Source organism: Passer montanus, unplaced genomic scaffold (assembly GCF_014805655.1).
Source record: "Passer montanus isolate IOZ18808 unplaced genomic scaffold, ASM1480565v1 scaffold72, whole genome shotgun sequence".
NCBI lineage: Eukaryota > Metazoa > Chordata > Aves > Passeriformes > Passeridae > Passer > Passer montanus.
The window spans coordinates 3,394,717-3,413,560 of NW_024372370.1; the positions used below are offsets into that span (position 1 = coordinate 3,394,717).

Genomic DNA, 18,844 nt, shown 5'->3' on the forward strand with positions numbered 1-18,844 from the left:
CCTTTTGTTTTCTTTCATGGTTTTTGGGATGTGAAGGTCTTTGTTTACTGCTGGTGTTTTACAGAAGTTTGATCACCTCTATGCAGAGATGTGCAAAACTTAGTTTTGCTTTATGTTTTGGTTTTTTTTTTTTATTTCATCAAAGAAAATTGGCTTCACTGTAAAACTCATATGCTAATTCTGTCATTATTATGCGAAATACATTGTTAATGAGCACTGAAAATTACATTCTTTAGAGGGAAAACTCCCTATTCTTAATACTCTTTTTGTTAATACACAGAGATGTATCAAAATGCTTGTGTATTTCTCACTCACTTTGACTGCATATACAAATCAGAGAGAAAATACAGTCCTGGAGTGATTGGTAAGATAACCACACTCAGATGTATAAATCAGCTGTTCTAGGCATTAAATACTGGGTTACTCAAATTTTATCAAATCTGTCATGTTTCTGGTATTTATGCTTTATTTAGAAAAATGAAGCTGTATGTATCAAACTAAATGCTCATTTGCTCTTAACAAGAAACAAAGCTGCATGTATCAAACTGAATGTGTTGTTAACAAGAATTAACATGGATTTCCTCTATGCAGGAAAAAAAGTGGGTGTCTTGTATGCAAGCCAAGTGTCATGACCATGAGACAGAAACCTCCATGGTAAGTGGCACAGGAGACCACTTACACCTAAAGGAGACTTTTTTTTTTTAACTTACTCTTTCAGTAGTTCTTGATATGCTCTAGTACGTCTGCCAGATATCAAGAGTTTATAAGGGTGTGTCCTCTTAGCTGTATTTAGTGTCTGTGTTTCTGTTATGGTAGGATCCTGGTGTTTCAGTTAAGGCCAGGGTTGAAAATTAATTTATAATTTCAGAATCTGCCAGAAAACTGAAACTGTATCTGTCTTTTGAAGAGCTTACAGCTGGTTCTGTGAGCACAGTATTATACAGTATTTTCAATGTTATGTTCCTGAATAGTTGACATATGACTTGCCAACATGTAGCTTTCATCCACCCTGTACCTGCTGCTACCATGGACCTATGGCGTATGTCTCAGTCTTTTTTTTCTCCTTCCTATCACTTCTCTATTGCTTTTTCTGTTGTAGCTTTCTAATGCAGAATCTGTTCAGCTTTTCCAGGAGAAAACACCATGGGATTTTATTTTGCATCAGTTTATGTATTTTACTATACAAAGCCTTATTCCTCAGATTTCTTTTTACATCTGCATTTCTTTTTAATCTCTTTGCTGCTTTGTTTCTCTTGCTTCTTTTCCTTTCATTTTCTTTTCATCTGCGTGACCATGTAAGAACTGAGCAGATCATAGTGGTTTGACCAATGCTTCTCCTCCTCTGGCAAGAAAACATTGGGGATGAACCATGGAACAGTCCCCAAAAAGGATGTAGTTAAAGATACACCCACATACAGTGCAAGAATAGAATAAGGGAGAAGTAATGTAAGTATTACTTTTGGGATGGTGTACCTAAATAATGTTTCCTTTCTTCCACATTTGGAGGTAATATACTAGGTTTATTATACAAATTAATGTATCACCTTCTTAAAGTATCATTGCTGGACACTGTTTATAATTAAAACATTTTTATAGATCTATACACTTTTTCCTGCTGTCTTATTTTTAGGTACTCTCAGCAATGTGTTTGTATGTGCTTTTCTTTATATTGAGATTTAAGTAGTCTTCCTTGTGTAATTCAAAAGTGATCCAGACAACTGTTCTATGATACGTACAAGTCCTAGTGAAGTCACAGAAGACATCAGGTTTTTGCTGAGAAAAAAAAAATGTGAAAAGTATCTAAGCATGACACTTGCTTGTTTAGACTTTATAACATTAAAATATTTTGTATAGTTTTAATATGATGTTACTTTTCTTTTGATTGCTTTCTAGCTACGGTCAGAGGTTGAGAACACCAAAACATCAGCGAGGGAAGACCTGAACAGAAATAACATCTTTTACAGGAAGAGGATAGAAGAATTGGAGAAGAGGCTTCAGGAGCAGAATGATCTGATTATTAGTCAGAGGAAGCAGGTCTGTTCTGTGAAACGCTCTGTTTCAGAAAGCACAGGACACACAGGAACACAATGTTTTTTTTCTCCTTCCTATCACTTCTCTATTGCTTTTTCTGTTGTAGCTTTCTAATGCAGAATCTGTTCAGCTTTTCCAGGAGAAAACACCATGGGATTTTATTTTGCATCAGTTTATGTATTTTCATTTGGGTTTTGATGGTTCTCTGACTGCATATTCAATATTCGCAGTTTGTAATAGTATTGCTGGAGTGTTTTGGTTACACTTTGAAAATTGTATTGATAAATAAGAATAGATCTGGAAAAGAGACACAGGAATGTACCAGGAATTAAAACACATTTGATAAAGAAATGCTTAATAAACCAAAAATTTTTTGATGGTGAAAAGGATTTAATCGTAATGGAATCTAGTATTTGAAATAAACCAAAAAATTTTTGATGGTGAAAAGGATTTAATCGTAACGGGATCTAGTATTTGAAATCTGAAAATACATTACTTCTCACACTAAAGTATCATATTCATTACTGTGAGAATAATTATTTAAAATATTACCATGTGAAATGTAACAAGACCAAGTGTCAGATTCTCCACCTGAGATAGGGTAACCCTGGTTATATCCACGTATTGGGGAACAAGAGGCCGGAGAGAAGCCCTGCAGAAAGAGATCTGGGAGTTTGAGATGATGTCAAGTTGAATGTGAGTCAGCAGTGCCCTGGCAGCCATGAGGGCCAGCCATGTCTTGGGATGCATCAGGCACAGCATCATCAGCTGATTGAGGGAGGGGATTGTCCTGCTCTGCTCTGTGCTGGTGTTGCCTCACCTCAAGTCCTGTGTGCAGTTTCGGGTGCTTCTGTATAAGAAGGGCATCAGACTATTTCAGCACATCCAGAGGAGAGCAAGCAAGATGATCAAAGGTCTTGAGGGCATTTTAGGAGGAGCACCTGTTGTTACTTGGCTTGTTCAGCTTGGAGAAGAGAAGGCTGAGAGGTGATCTCATCACAGCCTCAAGGGGGGCAGTGGAGGAGGAGATTTTGATCTCTCTGGTGATCAGTGATAGGACACAAGGAAATGGAATGAAGCTGGGGAGGTTCAGATTGGGCATTAGGAAAGGGTTCTTCACCCTGAGGGTGGTCGGGCACTGGAACAGGCTCCCCAGGGAAATGATCATGGCACTAAGCCTGTCAGAGCTTTTGGAGTGTCTGGACAATGCTCTTAGGTTTAAGTTTTAGGTAGTCCAATGAGGGAATTGGACTTGATCCTTGTAGGTCCCGTCCAGCGTGAGATAGTCTATGATTCTGTGTTTGGAAATGAATTAGTTTTGCCTAAAATAAGGTTTTGTTGAAACATAACTATGGATTTTTAGAGGTGATTGGTGGGGGAAGATCTGGGTAGTCTGGAGTTTAGAATATGGCATGATTATGTGGCCTATTCCTCTATTAGATTGTGCATTCTTTGTAAATCTGATTTTACGCATTTTGCTTGAGATTCATGTTAAACCTATACTTGAATGCTTAAAGAATGGAAAGACAAATAATAGCTTTTACATCACCAGCTTCACAAATTTTATAGCTGGAGAAATGGAGGGCAAGCATAGATGAATTTCCTTCAATAAAGTGACCTTTGGAAAGATAACAGTATGACCACAGATTTATAATAGGTTCAGAGGAGTCCAGGTTTGGTGTTTGTGAAATAGAGTTGTGCAGATCTACATTCTCAGTCCCTGGAAAATAGAAGAGCTTGAAAAATAGCTAACACTTTCACAGAATCCAAGCTTAATGGACAATGAATAGAGGCACTACTGGCTATAACCAAACTGATAAATAAAAGAGGATCAGGGTCCAGTATCTTGTGCCAGCTCCATCTGACAGTGGCTATGTGTTTGAATGAATTGTGTTCATCTCTTTGGGGAATTGGAGTGCAGAACATTGTTTTAGTGATATGGATTCACAAGTTTCCTTTTTTCTTTAGATCACATTACAGACAGCATGTTTCCATTACTCTTTTAGTTCAGTGCTTGTCCTGGGGTGTCAAATAGATAAACCTGTAAAGCAGAGAGGAGAACTGTTCATGCATTTAAAATCAATGTGTAATTAAACACTCCAGTGTTGCCCTGTGGTAGAAGCCAGGCTTGCAAAATGTATGAATTGCTGAGGAGGAAAGTATTGAAACTCTTAAGTGCTGAAGTGGCCCCTAAGTCTGCTTTCATTTGACTTTATAACTTGCAATAACAGGATGTACAAAGCATGAGTGCACATTAAGACAACACAAAAACATTAATTAAGCATGAACAAAATATATATTGGGCACAGAAGTAGTATTTTTCTCCCCAAACCATAACCAATAATTTCTCTTATGGAATAGTACTGAATCTAGGTATTTCATGCTAAATGTTCATTCACATATCACATTCAATATTGATGGTTTTCATTTATATCTATTCTTTTCTCCTTTAGATAAGAGAATTGTCTGTGAAACCGGCTCCAAGTGTTAAAACATATGATGGTGAGTACAAACTGTAAGAAAAAACAGACTTAGTTTCTGATTTCTGCAGCCTGACTGAAACAAATGTAGACATCAACTTGACTAACAAAATACTGAAATAAAATCAGTACTGGAAATGTATTTGTTTTTCATAGTGTACCTACTTGTTTCCATGCCACAATTTACAAAGATCGTGCTTTGTAGCTGTAAAGACTCCTAATGTACAAAGTTGATTGCTTGAGTAGTGAAAAGATGTGAAATAGAACAACTGTATTTTGTATTATGTAAAAAACTTCTAAATTTGCTTTATGAAGTACAATTTTAATTGATTTTTTTTGTGCTTGACTGTCCTTAGGCTGCAGAACTCACAAAAGGGCAAATACTGAAAGAAAAGACAAAACTGATTAACTTGTCAGTTAAGACACAGATGTTCAAAGAATGTTAAGAACTCTTATATTTTTGTCTGTGCAATACTTTAACATCTGAAGTCTATTACAAATAGCTAAACCTGATAACAGTGTTTCAGGATATACAAACACCCATATAGTTAATGCTGCAGTTGCAGTGACTTGAAGTAAGTTTGTTGCAATAGGTGATGACTGATGAATTAATTCTGATCCCAGTCTGGAAACCATTTTGCTGTATTAACAAGACACTGGCTTGAACTGAGTCAAAGAGCAGGGAGTAGGTTTAGGTTGAGGAAGGCCTAGTAAGAGCATGGCCATGTGGCTTTTCAGGTGCAGCTGGTCAGATTCATTCACACTGAAGCACAGACAAGTAAACGTCCATGGCACACAGGCAGATTTGCTCTTAGCCTCAAGCTGATCTGAGGGATGTAGGATTGAAGTGCTAATTCACTCCAAGGCTACACCCTATACATGATCTGTAGATGTATGAGTGTTTGTACTCATTGATGTCACTTGTGGATGCTGCAGATCCTCTCTGGGGAATACAAGCCCTGGTCAGGCTGGTCTTGACTAAGTAGCTTTGAGCCAAGACTTCTTCCCAGTGACACAAAGGCAGCATGCACTCATGGCCAAAAAAATGATCACATTCTAGTCCAGTGATGTTTTAGTTAGTAAATTCTTTTCCTGATTCTAGAAATGTTAAAATGCTAAGCATACATAGAGATGTACTTTTATGTTGTGAAGGAACGGTTTTTACTTTGTAATTGTTTTGTTTATTTTTTTGTGCATTAATGTAAAAAAACAACTGATTTGTAAATATGATTAAATATTGCTATATTTAAGAATCTCTATTTGTCTGCTACTGTTTACAATAGTACAACTTTATTAATTTTTTTACTATTATGTTATTTTAGTGAACACTCCTGTAGAGCGTCTTCTAGAACCTAAACCAAGTCCATCAGTTCCCCCACCTGGTAAGTTTTTTTGATAGGTCCAGATCCAGTACTTTCAAATCTAACCCCTGCTCTTTTCAGATATGTGGCTTGTCAAATCATAGGTCTAAGAGTAGTTATATTGAAAGAACATAATTTCTATGTCAGAGTTGAGAACTTCTATGAAATAATTATAAGGATGCACTACTGAGAAGAATAAATGAAAAACAAATTAAAATAATCTGAGAACATTTCCTAGAAGAGTTATATTATTGAATCACTTAGATTAAATTTATTGAGGAACAAATTTGTGTTTTCTGATGGAAAATATGCTTATACTGGATAGGTACATGCATCTGCTGGAATTTGTATCGGGAAATGTGGAGATGTTTGTTTGGAAGTCTTGAAATACTGTATTTTCCATGTGACTTCAAATGGCAAGGAGTAAAAATACAGAAGAAATAATCAAAATAGACAGTTATCCTGTCCTAGTTATTCCAGAGTATACCTGTGGTTACATATAGGTCATTATTTAGGTATTTTAACTTGTGGCACTGTGGTATCCTTTAGAAGGGGAGGGGGGCAAGGGAGCTATATTTACCTTGTTTTGTACTTTGTGAAAATAGTCTGGTTTTTTAATCAGAATGCAAATTAATTGAGAGTTTTGTTACTATGCCAATATTCTGTGATCAACTAATTCTTTATTTTCCTTTTAAGTGATGAAAAAGGAGCAAGCAAAATGTTTAAAAACAGTTGATTGATTTGAATTATAGTTGAATAATGCTTTTTTTCTAATTATTTCTCTTAGTTTTTAAGCCTGCCACAGGGAGACTAAATGGAATTTGTCTGTGAAAAATGTAGATAATTTTTTCTTTTTCATCAAATACAAAAAGTTCTGAAAATGCCTCTGTGGAGAAAGGGCATTATGTATCAAGCTTTCGATAACTTGATGAGGAATGCAAAACTCATGTAGTGCTCATTTTCAACTGTGTGTTATGACAAGAATTAGTTAAAAAAGGAAAACTGATTGTATTATTGCTAATTATTCTGTGGCAACATTATTTGAATAATACAGAGATTTCTTTCTAAACTATGCAAGGTTTAGTAGTTCATTGCTGGTAGCTTCCTAAGTTAAACTATATGGATGAATATTGTGTAGACAACATAATAGTATATGAAGTATAGAGAATAAGGAATAGCATTTTGAACAATTAATTCTTTTTCATTTAAGCCAACCTCATTACACCAAAACAGTAGTTCTGGTTCTGACTAAGAAGTCTCACAGCATGTAGTTTAGCAATTGCCCTGAATTTAAATTTTATGGAGGTTATTGCTGCTAAGGACTTACCCACCAAGTTTGTCAAGCATTACTTCCTTTGTGCATTTGCTTTCATTTGTACTGAGCACAGTTCCTGAGAAACAGTCCTGTGAACATTAATATTTTTTGTACTCTGACAATTCAAATCAGCTCATTCAGAACTTTCATATTTTCTTGCTGCTTCAAATATGAAGTTTGTTACATCTTGTGAAACTTCTCAAGATAGAAAAGGCTATTCCTGCCATTGATACACAAAAGATTCACCATCAGTTTATTATGAAACCTCAAAGAAGGTGTTCCTTTCAGATTCCTTTGCTGATTACTATTTTATTTATCTCTGCAGGTCTCTCTGTCTGTCCCCTTTCTTACCTTCTGGATTGTTTTTTAAATTTGCCTTACCTAATTTTCTGGAGGTTAGCAGAAGTTATGGTGTCTTTCCCGAAGTTTTCAGGACTCCTCAAGGGATTGACTTACTGAATTAAGACATCATGGCTGCATCTCATGCCTTTATGAAAAGGAAAGCACTTCCTGGTAACTTCTGTAGACAAATTTATTTAGCACAGATCATCTTATAACTGCCTGCATATAAAATATCTTCATTTTTTAAAAAATTAATTCTAGAAAAGGCTCTCTGATGTGAAGTATACTTTTCAAAGCCACTCAGATGCTTTTGCATCCTAGTATTAGCTCTGCACTTCTTAAATTTGTGTTATGAAAAGATAGCCAAGTTGCAAATGTGAGCTATCCTAGGTGGAAAGTAGGAGAATGGCTATGTTAGTCTGGTGTTTATGTGTTAATATTCCTGACTTCTTGTAAAAGCTAGTAGAGCTCCTTGAATGCCATCCTGGCAGAACATTCTTCTATCCGTTTCTGAGCTACCTGTAGGATTTTGTGCGGATATAACTTAGGTCTTATTTTCAGAGATTACTTCAGTCTCACAAAAAAGGCAACAGAATAATTACAATTTATTTTTTAAAATAATGTTTTTAAATTAGGCTTTGATTTCTATATTACTCTAGAAATGTTGGTACTTGTTCAATATTTAGTCTTTGTTAGGTCAATAATATTAGGTGGAATTGAAGACAGTAGTTAAAAAGCAAAACTACCAATTAGATTGTTCACAAAAACTTGTGTCTCAGTCTACAAACATGGTGTGGACACCAAGGCCCTGCTATCTCTAGGGACATAGCTGAAGCATTTCACAGTTTGGTTCAGCTGAACTAAGATCTGAATGCTCTTTGAAGTTGCCTGTGTCCCTTCAATGACTGTAGAAGGAGTCTGAGGTGACTGGGTTCCTAACTTAGGGGCCTCAGGTAAGTGTAAAAAAAATTACAGTTAGGAATACTGGTTTAAAATTAATATTTCTGCTGCTTATGTAAAGTATGTGGCTTTCTATTGATCAGTTAGGAGAAAAAATATACAGAGTACATTAATTGAAAAACAACAATCCAAATTACAGGTGTTACAGATTAGGTCTGGCAGCTATTTGTATGTGTAATTAGAGTATAAATTAAAGGAGCATGAAATAAGTGTAGCCACGACTTACATTTTTCATATTTTTCTAGGTTGTTACATTGCAAGTGCAAAGTGCTTACTGTAGATGACGCTACACCATAGATAATTTTATTGCTTCTGTTCAGGCTAAAAGTTTTTTAGCATTTCATATTTCAAGATAAATAGATGGGATTTCTTCTTTAAATGTGGGTCAGAAGACTACTTCTCCAATAGTACTGCCAAAATATTTTTAACTTGTAGATAAGAGCAGACAAATACTATATGATATGCATGAAATATACACAGCCTGCATCCTTCATTATTGTTAAATATATTTTCCTGTTCCACCTGCGTATAAATTGTCTTCAAATACTCTTTAAAACAGGTATTTAATTGTTTCTTAAAGTATGCTGGGCATATAATTTTTCAGCTGTATAATTATCCACTAAGAAATTAAGGTAACCTGTACTTTTGATACATCTCATCTGTGTCTCCACACATACTAGCTGGCAGAAGAGATACTCTGGAAGATATGAGATGATAGAAACACCTCTGCTGGCCTTAATGATGGCTAGAATTAATATTTGATGATCAGATGGCCAGAAGAAGCACATCTCTGGTAAACATAAGGAGAGGACTCCTTAAGGGGGGGGTCATCTCCACACCTGCCTGTAAACCAGAGTAATGGTTTTTCTTAAATATGATTCCATTGTGATGTTTAATAGATAACTCTTAGAATATGTGTACAGTGAAGAGAAAGAAAAGGCTTGTTTACGTAAGGGCAGTTGGTGTTCTGAGATGTCTCACTCCCTCCTGCCTTAGCACTTGATCTCTTCTGTTAACACGCAGTGAACAGTATTACACATAACAGTAATGCATTTTGGGTCTGCTCTCACAACTGTTCTTAGGAATTCCTGGTTTTTCATTTCCTCTGTTTCTGGTACACTGAGGAAGAGAAGCATATACCTTTATGCCTGATCAGCAGACCATTTTCAGGTCTGAGTTCTGGGGAACTGGGATTTTCCTATTGCATTAAGTCACTTGGCAAGGGCTTGTGCAGAGTTGAGTCGGCCCCTTTGAGCAGAGAGCATTTGAGTAAAGTGCAGGTAAAACAAGCATAGATTAAATCCAAATACACAGCAACTGTCTTACTGATTGGTAAGTCCAGCCAAGAAACTCAGAGGCCTCAGTGCCCATGCAGCTTAATTAAATCTTCCTAGAACATTTCATCTGTGCTTCAGGCTCTGTCCTTCTAAACAGACACATTTCAGGCTTTTGGGAATGATTCCAAACTGTGTCTGAACATGTTTTGGAGGATCTTAGTTGGTGAAGGGCAGCAGTGTGCCAGGAGCAGTAGTGTAGAGGATCATGTTCCAGTGTCCAGGAATGCTCTGGCCACTGGTAAATTTTACAGCCTTAGAGATTGAAAGATCAGAAGCTCATTTATCTCTCAGAGTTTTGCTTTTAAATGTTTTCCTAAGATATCTTGGTATTTACATCTTGTTAATGACTTGTGATGGTACAAGAAGTATTTTTTTAAAACTTCTTATTTAGTGCAAGTTCTGTGGGAGCAAATCTTAAGTCTAGTAATTGGCTTGGAAAAGCAGGTGAGAAGCTGAATATTACCACCACAGGCATGGAGAGACCACCTCCCATACCCAAGCATGCTGAATATTATCACCACAGGCATGGAAAGCATGGAGAGACCACCTCCCATACCCAAGCATTTATGGCATCAGATTTAATCCGCTTTACTTGGGGAGTATTGGAGATGCGGCAGTGACGCTTAGCCCCAAATGCTCATTTCACTGAGATTACCTGTCACAGTGCATCCATGTTTGTACCTGGTGTACAAGAAATGCCAAAGAACATCTTCATGCAGCATCACTCCTCCCCTTCTACCCACAGAGCATAACAACCATTTAGAGTGCAGAGGTTTTTTTGTGAAGGATGGGAAAATGCATGTAGGCCCAAAATATTGACCAATAAATCGTTTTCTCTTATAATGCCTGTAGTTGAATGCTGAAAGTACAGTTCGCACACCTGTTTTTATTGTAAACCCTACAAGACACTCAAGCTCTAGTTTTTCTTGATAGCAATTAATTTGTAGAAGGTGAATGTTAACATTTTAAAAACCTGAATTGATCTACATATAATAATTTTCAAGCGTGTCTTAAAAGTTTATAAAGTTGTAAATAAGCTGTAGTCTGACTTTATTTTTTGTGAAGCAAATTGTACCTGATAGCCTATAGAATGATAAATTCAGTGTATTTAGGAAGCTGTTGCAGCACAGACATTTCAATAATTCTTTAAAACACATGATAATACTGAATCTTACTCAATTGAAGTGCTTGAAGATTTTTTAAATTGGTTTGTTGGGAATTATCTCATATATATATATATAAATACATATATATACACACGTGTTAAATCTCTGTCTTGCACATATGGACTCAGTACTTAATAACTCTCTGGAATAGTAAGTTCATATATTTTTCCATATATTTTTGCGGTTTACTTTGTCCATTTCACTTGTCTTTTTTAAACTTTTAGTATAAAATTGGACATAAATAATATTTTTAAATGCATCTTTAAAAATTTCTTCTTATGAGAAATGAACATCAATATTGATTTATGTAATCCTGGGTGGCCCTGTCATTGTAGATGTCTAAAACTACTCTACCTGGCCTACCTGGTGCCATTCCAGAAGTTGTGTGGTGTATCTGTCAACCTTGCACTGATGGCTTAAAACTCTGATATATCTGGGATGACACCATATCCCTGTGTTTGGCCAGCAGAATCACTCCTGAAGTGACTATTGTATTAGGGTCTCGTCTACAAAAATGTACCCCCAAGGCAGTGAAGAGTCATCTTGCAGTGGGTTTGTGATGGTTAAGCAGGTTGTCAGCAATCAAGCAAGTTGATATCAGTGTGGTGGTTTTTTTTCTGACTTTCCCTCTTTGGACCTTGACCTTTTTCTGTCCTTTTTGTCTGGTGTTCCTATTCTTCCTCATTGTTAGAGCAGGCACCCTTGGTGCATATGCTGGAGCCCATAGAGGAGCTTTCAGAAGAGGAAAAAGGTAATGATTAATTCAGCTCAAAATATGCTGGCATGTGTTTCTTGAAAAGAAAAAATATTACTTGATACCTGCAGTATTTTTCATTGTATTTCATTATATTTATGTGATTTGGGTGGGAATATTGCTTGTGTCAGTTTGCTATTGCTTATAAATATTATGATTTCCTTATCCAAGTTCAATGTTTTTATGAAAATCTGACTAATTTCTTTAAAGCAGTCACATTCCATATGTCTAAAGGGACTTGAACTAAGCAGAGCAAAAATGATGGGGAAAAGCCCCTGACTAGGAGATTTTTGTTGCTGACACTATTGCAATATGAGCTCACTCCCTTTTTAAACTCTGCATAAGAGGATAAAGAGTTCAGGTGGAAGGAAGTTCATGGTGGAGGTTGGAGTTGTCAGCTTTCATGAATGCATCACAGATACTTTTACAAGTAACCTGACTTGCACCTGCCCATAATGAGCCACAACTCCTGCCAGGGTTGTGCAATTCAGAATAAAATTGCATAGCCCAGCATCGGCAGCTGTTGTGCCTCTTCTGAGGACATCTTGGAGAAGGCCACATTTATAATGACAGAACAGAAAGCACTGGTTCATCCTGCATGGAGTTCTTCTCCTGAGGGCAGCTAATAGTACCTTAGGTGAGACACCAAATAAAAATCTCTTCTGTGTGTGAAAATCAAAATCAGTCTTGAACCCTACAGCCAGTGAGTTTAAATTTCAAAGGAATGATGCTGTTTTGAAAACAAAATCATTGTTTGAATACGTCTGTGTGTTGGGAGGTTTCCCCAGGGAAAATCCAGTGACTGAACAATCTGAAATAAAGACTGTTTGCATTTTTGCCGTTCCTTCTGCTGTTTCTCTTGCTTGCCATCTTCTCTCTTGATGGATTGTCTTTGTTTCTTCTGCTGTGCCTAAAGGCATGGCCTGAAGTGCAGAAGAGAAAAACAAAGAATGCAGTCTGAAAAGATAGACCAAGATTTTTTTGGTTTTGATGACAGTCATTTGTAAGGGAGAGTGTGAAAATTCTTGACTCAGAACATAATTTTCTAGGATTATGTAGGAGCTGAGACAGTGGACGAGTTGTAAGGTCCCTTGTCTCAAAAGTTAAATCTAGTATTTGGGAATAAATAAGCAAACAGTTCCTTAAATAATTGCTCTGGCAAAGAGGATTTGGCTTGAGTTAATTAGCAAGAATTAGTATCGTCATTAATTAGGATAATGCTGGATAGTCTTGTTACCCTTATTAGTATTTAGTAATTAGGAGTTTTAAAATTAGTTTAAATGTATCTATTTTATTGTAAGGATTAACATTGGAAAGAGATAGGATTTTCAGAAGGCACCTGGGAGCCTTCCATTTTAAAATGTCTCATATATGGCTTTCTGGGAGGATTTTGTACTGCATAATGCCATCGTGTCCTGAATGGGGATAGTCAGATAGCCCTGTGTTTCCTCAGGACCAATTGTTTGACTCTTCTAGGACTCAGTTCTCCAGATAAATCAGTTTTAATGTCATCTCTGTCAGGGACTGAGTTGTCCACACAGTTCCCAAAACCAGGTGAGATTTCAGCCTGATTATGTCCTCTTCAACACAGATCTAATAGTATGGCAGATGGACTCTCAGTTTTCATTACCTATAGTTCTTCCCAGGACCCCATGGGAAGGCGGTTTCTCAAAACTGCCTAATATGTCATTTGTGCATCTTGAGGCTTTTTGTCTCCTCTTTAGGGTGCTTGTCTTTCCCTTAAAGAAAAATGAAAAGTAAATGGAACTGCTTTCTAATAAGCTGTCGTTGTTTACAAGTAGAAAAAGTGGCACGTTTGTTTAAAAATATAATATTTGAAAGTCACAATATGGAATTATGCCTTCATTCCTGTCCTTGTCTATTGGGTGGCAGATGACTTTGCTGCCCTGTAAGGCATACTGGGAAGAGACAAACCCCTGCCCAAGATTTTCCTGTTACTTCAGGGGAGTTGGGAGTGTGGTTTACAGCATGCTTTCCTGGAATGTTTTAAACCCTTTGCCAGGTTTGCTGACCACTTCCAGAGAGAAGCAGCCATCATGGTTCCACAGGTTATAGCTTCATTTACTTTAAGTGGCATTCAGTAAAATTTTGTCTTGCCAGTGACAGTTTACAGACAGGTTCTAAATGGATGTGTTTTGTTTCTTTACTTTCCTGTAATGACCCAACAATACTTTGGCCTAATTTAAATGTCAGTCTTCATTTTAGATGGAGGAATCTGTCTAGATGGTTCTTTATTGCTTGCATAGGAGTTTTTTATTGACATAAGTGCCATTGTTGACACTTAAAGCAAGGGGAAAAGATATGAACTTCTTTGTCTGCTTTTAAGTATTTATGACGTCGCAGACTTGCATAGAAGAAAACAGGACACTGAACTTTGTCCTTGAAAGATTTTTGAAGATGGCTATTATCCATCATGTATTTTCTGTGAAACAGTCTGCCCCAAACAAGGTTTTGTCTTTACCAAGACTTATGAAAGTCTTGGTAAACTTTGTTTATAACTTTGCAAAGTTATAACTTTGCAAAGATTTCAGTAGGTGATTTTATCAGAGAATATCATTTTGCTCCAAGATTTTCTTAAGAAAAAGTTTGTAGTATTCTTGTTCTGATTCCTGCTAGAATTCAGCTTTTCTTTGAAATACCACATTTAGAGAACTTAAGTATCGGAAGATAGTCTTTCTTTATCAGAAGTTTTCAAGTACAATGATAAAAGTAAAGATCTTTGTTGCCAAATATTCAGCGCAGTATCTTTACAGCGATTCTGTAATGAGCAGTAAGATACTTGTGATGGTGAGTACAAGGTGCTGAGGTACAGATTCCAAGTGAACTGGCTTTTGTGAGCTAGCCCAGTATTTTGAAAATTACACAATTCCATGTAGATAAAAAGTGCACCAATATGTTTATGCTGTTTCTAAAGAATGCATGCTTCAGTGCAGTTTTTAATTGTCTCATATTATGTGGATTTTAAAAATATCTCTTAACAGCATTTTTCCTTCTTATTTTAGAAACTGAGAAAATTGATTTAAAACCAGACAGAAGTAAGCACTATTTAATAAATGCTCTGAAGTCTGATCCTTCTTTAACTAAAGAATTGCGAGTTGTTTTGGAGCAAGCTCTGGAGGAGAAGCTGGAATCCTTGGGAATTAAAGCAGTAAGATATTGAATTATTTAAAATAAGGGTAATGTTTGTATCACTTTTCTTGTGTTCTCTTTCACTCCTGTACTACAGTTCTCAACCTATAAAATCCAAAGCTAAATTTCCATGTTTTAAATAACTGTAATTCCTTAACCAGTAATCTTTGAGGGGATGGCCATCAAATTACAGCTGTGGCGGATATGGTTACACTTGTGAGCAATGTTACCAACTTCTGTGATTTTTCTACAAGCTTTGTGATGTCTGAAGTTTAAAAGAGAGTTTACAATACGATTTGTTTCCTTAGGGTGTTCGTGGAATATCAAGTGATCGCTTAAATAAAATTTTGCGAGCCATTGAATATGCCAGAGAACGCAAAGGGAGGCAAGAGCCCGCCATTCACGGAATTCGAGAGCGCCTTGAACGTCAAGTTGGCCTTCGGGTTGAAGAGAAATCATTATCCTCTAGCAGAGCTGATTCCTGTGCTCAGCTTCCTGGTGAAGGTTACAGTGGATTTTGGGGCTTATTTCATTATTTCATTGTCTTACATTCTAAAACTACTGTTTAAAGTTTTATTTGATGACATTTCTATATAGCTGCTTTCCTGCTTTTCCATATCAATATTCTATATAGTTATGGATAACTAAACTGTTTTCTTTAAAGGGTTCTTGACATGGTGTTTAACAGCAAATATCTTAGCTCTGGCAAGATACACAGTGTTGTGTTGGAAGTGTAGCACTTTGGCAGCAAATTAACCCCCTTGCTTTCCAGCTGGTCCTTACAGATCTGAAGGGCTGAGTATGGCTGCGCTTAATTTCTGATTTTAATCAACTCAGCACTGTGAGTCTGGTCATGTTCCCAGGTGCATCAGTAGTGTGGGTCACAGTGTCTGAGTCTGGTCTCGTTTTGTGATCCCAGATTCACCAACAGTGACACCTTAGCCTCAGTCCCTCTTCCCTGGCTGAATGCAGTGATAAGGGTCATCCAGCCTCTGCTTGGATGCCTCAGCATGCCATCATGGCCACATAATCCCTTAGCTACACATCTCATGGCATATCTCATGGAAGTCTCTTGAACATATATCTCATTGCCGTAGGCCTCGTTCCTACATTATCCACTCTGACTACAGTCACACCTTCAGTTTGGTGCCCCTATCACACCTGTTTAATGGATTTTTGAGGAGTCTCTATAGAGCAATTGCTCATACCTCTCCCCTTCATCCTTCATTATATCACACCCAGACCATATATGTTTCTGACTGATTATTATCCAGATTTTTATGTACATGTCTATGATAAAAGCAAAACATATTGCAGTCAGGATTAACATAGCAACAACATGATGAAGTAGTTTATTGAAAATTCTTCTAGCTGTGAGTGACCATCTGAAGGGGGAGTCTGACCACTGATGCTGTCCAGCTTCTTACTGTATTCTTAACAAGGTCCAAGTAAAGTTGATTGGATGCTACCAGGACTGAAATCCCCTGTCAAATTCAATGTCATTGGGGTTACCTTTCTAATTTCAGTGGGCAAAGTGCCCTCGTCTCCTTCCCTTATAATTGCTGTAAATTCAGGCAATTTCACAGTAAAATTCACAGGCAATTTCACAAGTGAGAAGTGTGTGTGGTACAGAATGTACTCTAGTTACCATATTGATTAGCTTCCATAGATAGAAGTAGTGAGGGTCTCCACCCTGCAGGTCGAGTTTGTTAATGTGTGAACCAAATTTGGTTCATGATGGCAATAGTTGCTTCTACAACAAGGATAAGCAGTCCTCAGATTATTAACTTCATCTTCAGTGAAGTTGTGGTGGCATCATTCTCAGTATCATTCCTAGAAAAGGAAAGCAATACAGCTTTCATTGGGGTTTGTCCAGACAGGTTATCCCTTAGTGGCTCAAATTGTTTAACTGCTTGGACTAATGATTAAAATCCCTTTTCCAGCTCAGAATATCTCTGTTCTGTCTCTTTAAATGCAATTGGGCTGAATGTCTCTGGTCCATCAGGGCTAGTGTGAAACAGGCTGCAGTGCCATGTTCTCTACAGAATCCCATTCTGCTGTAATAGGGTCACTGGGGGGGTTGTGGGACCAAGCTCTGGAACTGCTCCATGTGTTGCTCAGCCCACTCCCATGAGTTTTCCTTTTTGAGCAAACTGTACAAGGGATGGGCAATAATAGAGAAACCAGGGATGTTCGCACCAATATCCTAAAGTTCCCATTGACTGTTGTAATTCTAATCTAGAGAGATTCTACCTGTGCTCTATTTTCCCAAGGTATCAAAAGCAGCTCCATTAATCTATCAGGCTCTGAGGAACTTAACCTCCTTTGTGCCCTTGACACTTGGATGTAGGAATGTCGAAACCTAGGGCTATTAACCCATTCTTCCCCTTTTCTGCTGCACACACAACCTCCACGGGGCCTTCTCCCCCTGGTATTGTATCACTGTGTTGCAAAAGTGTAACCGCAGGCCCCACACCGGGTGCATGAACAGCCTGTTAACCGTAGGTCTGGTCACATTCCAAAGAGCCAGTCTATCAAAGTATGTGGTTCTTTTGGCTTGCCAGAAATATATATACACACATATGATACATGCATGTATGTATACATACATACATGTATATGTACATACATTTGTGTGTATATATATATTTATAAACATTAACTTCAGGGTAGCTGTTTATAGCACTAACAATACAATTGCAATCACAAGCTTAATTTCCTGGGTCAAAACACTTGGCATAGCCAAGGATTCAATTCTGAAAGGTGCTTGATCTCTGAGGACCAGCTGTAAAGCAAGGGGGTTTATTTTCTTCCAAATTGCTACAGCTTTTAACCCAAACCATGGTAACTCTGAACTGATTGGTAGAAAAGAATTGCATTTTTTCTTTTTTTTTTTTTTTGTGAAACTATAATCTGCAGCAGAGACATCTTTAATTATAGAAATTAAATGTGAAAGATACCGAACATTGATTGTATGAATGACGTGGAAAACTTTTCTTGTAGAAAAACACAGGTTCAACCCATTGGTAATTTCCTCGCTTGCCACACCTCAAAAACCATCCAAGTGGTCTCCATCAGCTGTCCGCCCACCTGGACAAAGAGCAGTCATCCCTGACTATAGTTCTACACCAAAGTAAGAGATGCCATTCTAAAAATACTCATACCTCAGATAACAGTCCTGTGGGTTTGGGTTTTTGTGGCTGATGTGAACATTTCTTCAATTGTAAGAATTGAGGAAAGAATTCACAAAACTTCCATATAAGCTTTATGTTTTCTATCAGTCTTGAAATAACTTGTCTCATTATTTTTAGACCCAGGAAGATTATTGGAAGTGGGGCTTCCAGAAAGACATCTAGCATCACGTATGTTTTGTTCCCTTGCCTTTTTGAAGATGACATTTTTGTTGACATGTTTGCTGCACAAAAACTATTATTAAGCTAAATTCATAACATTGTCTGGGCTGCATACTTCATTTTTTGGTTTAAAGTGTTACTCCATTTGAGTGTGTTATTATAATCCCTGAAAGATAGTATGTTTTCCTTTCAGCATATGTATTCTTTGTTGTGGTTGAGAAAGAGATATTCAGTATGATCAATAACTTCCTTTAGTTTCTCTCCTAGATGCTTTTTCTGACTGTGTTAATTTAGAGACTTTGGAGACCTAATTTTTTTAGTTTATTGATATTTTCATACTGCAGCCAAAATGAAATACAATATTCCATGTTCTGTTCACATCAGGTACATTACTTTGACACTTCCTGCACTGAAAAATTCCCACATCTGACTGTTGTCACAAGAGACTTTCTGTGGCACAGATTCCTTGACCCTGAAATTTGCTCTACCTGCTGATCCATGAAAGCCCATCTGTGTTTGCCTGGCAAGACTTGTTTTATATTGGTCTCTTGTTTTGTAAAGATGGTTGCATAAATTGAAAGTATTGTGTGTATAA

The 18,844-nt window shown here is 37.1% G+C and overlaps 1 protein-coding gene across 4 annotated transcripts in view; it reads left to right on the plus strand.

Moving 5' to 3' along the window:
- Positions 1-18,844, plus strand: part of DZIP1 (DAZ interacting zinc finger protein 1) — a 39,202-nt gene that overhangs the window by 13,643 nt on the left and 6,715 nt on the right. For 2 of the 4 annotated variants that reach the window (XM_039730427.1, XM_039730426.1), the window contains 9 exons: positions 592-654; positions 1,894-2,034; positions 4,485-4,533; positions 5,834-5,893; positions 11,684-11,743; positions 14,770-14,915; positions 15,205-15,400; positions 17,900-18,029; positions 18,208-18,258. In XM_039730427.1, the coding sequence (XP_039586361.1) occupies positions 592-654; positions 1,894-2,034; positions 4,485-4,533; positions 5,834-5,893; positions 11,684-11,743; positions 14,770-14,915; positions 15,205-15,400; positions 17,900-18,029; positions 18,208-18,258 (896 nt within the window). The remainder of the gene's footprint in view (positions 1-591; positions 655-1,893; positions 2,035-4,484; positions 4,534-5,833; positions 5,894-11,683; positions 11,744-14,769; positions 14,916-15,204; positions 15,401-17,899; positions 18,030-18,207; positions 18,259-18,844) is intronic. The other 2 variants (XM_039730428.1, XM_039730429.1) reach the window with 2 other exon arrangements.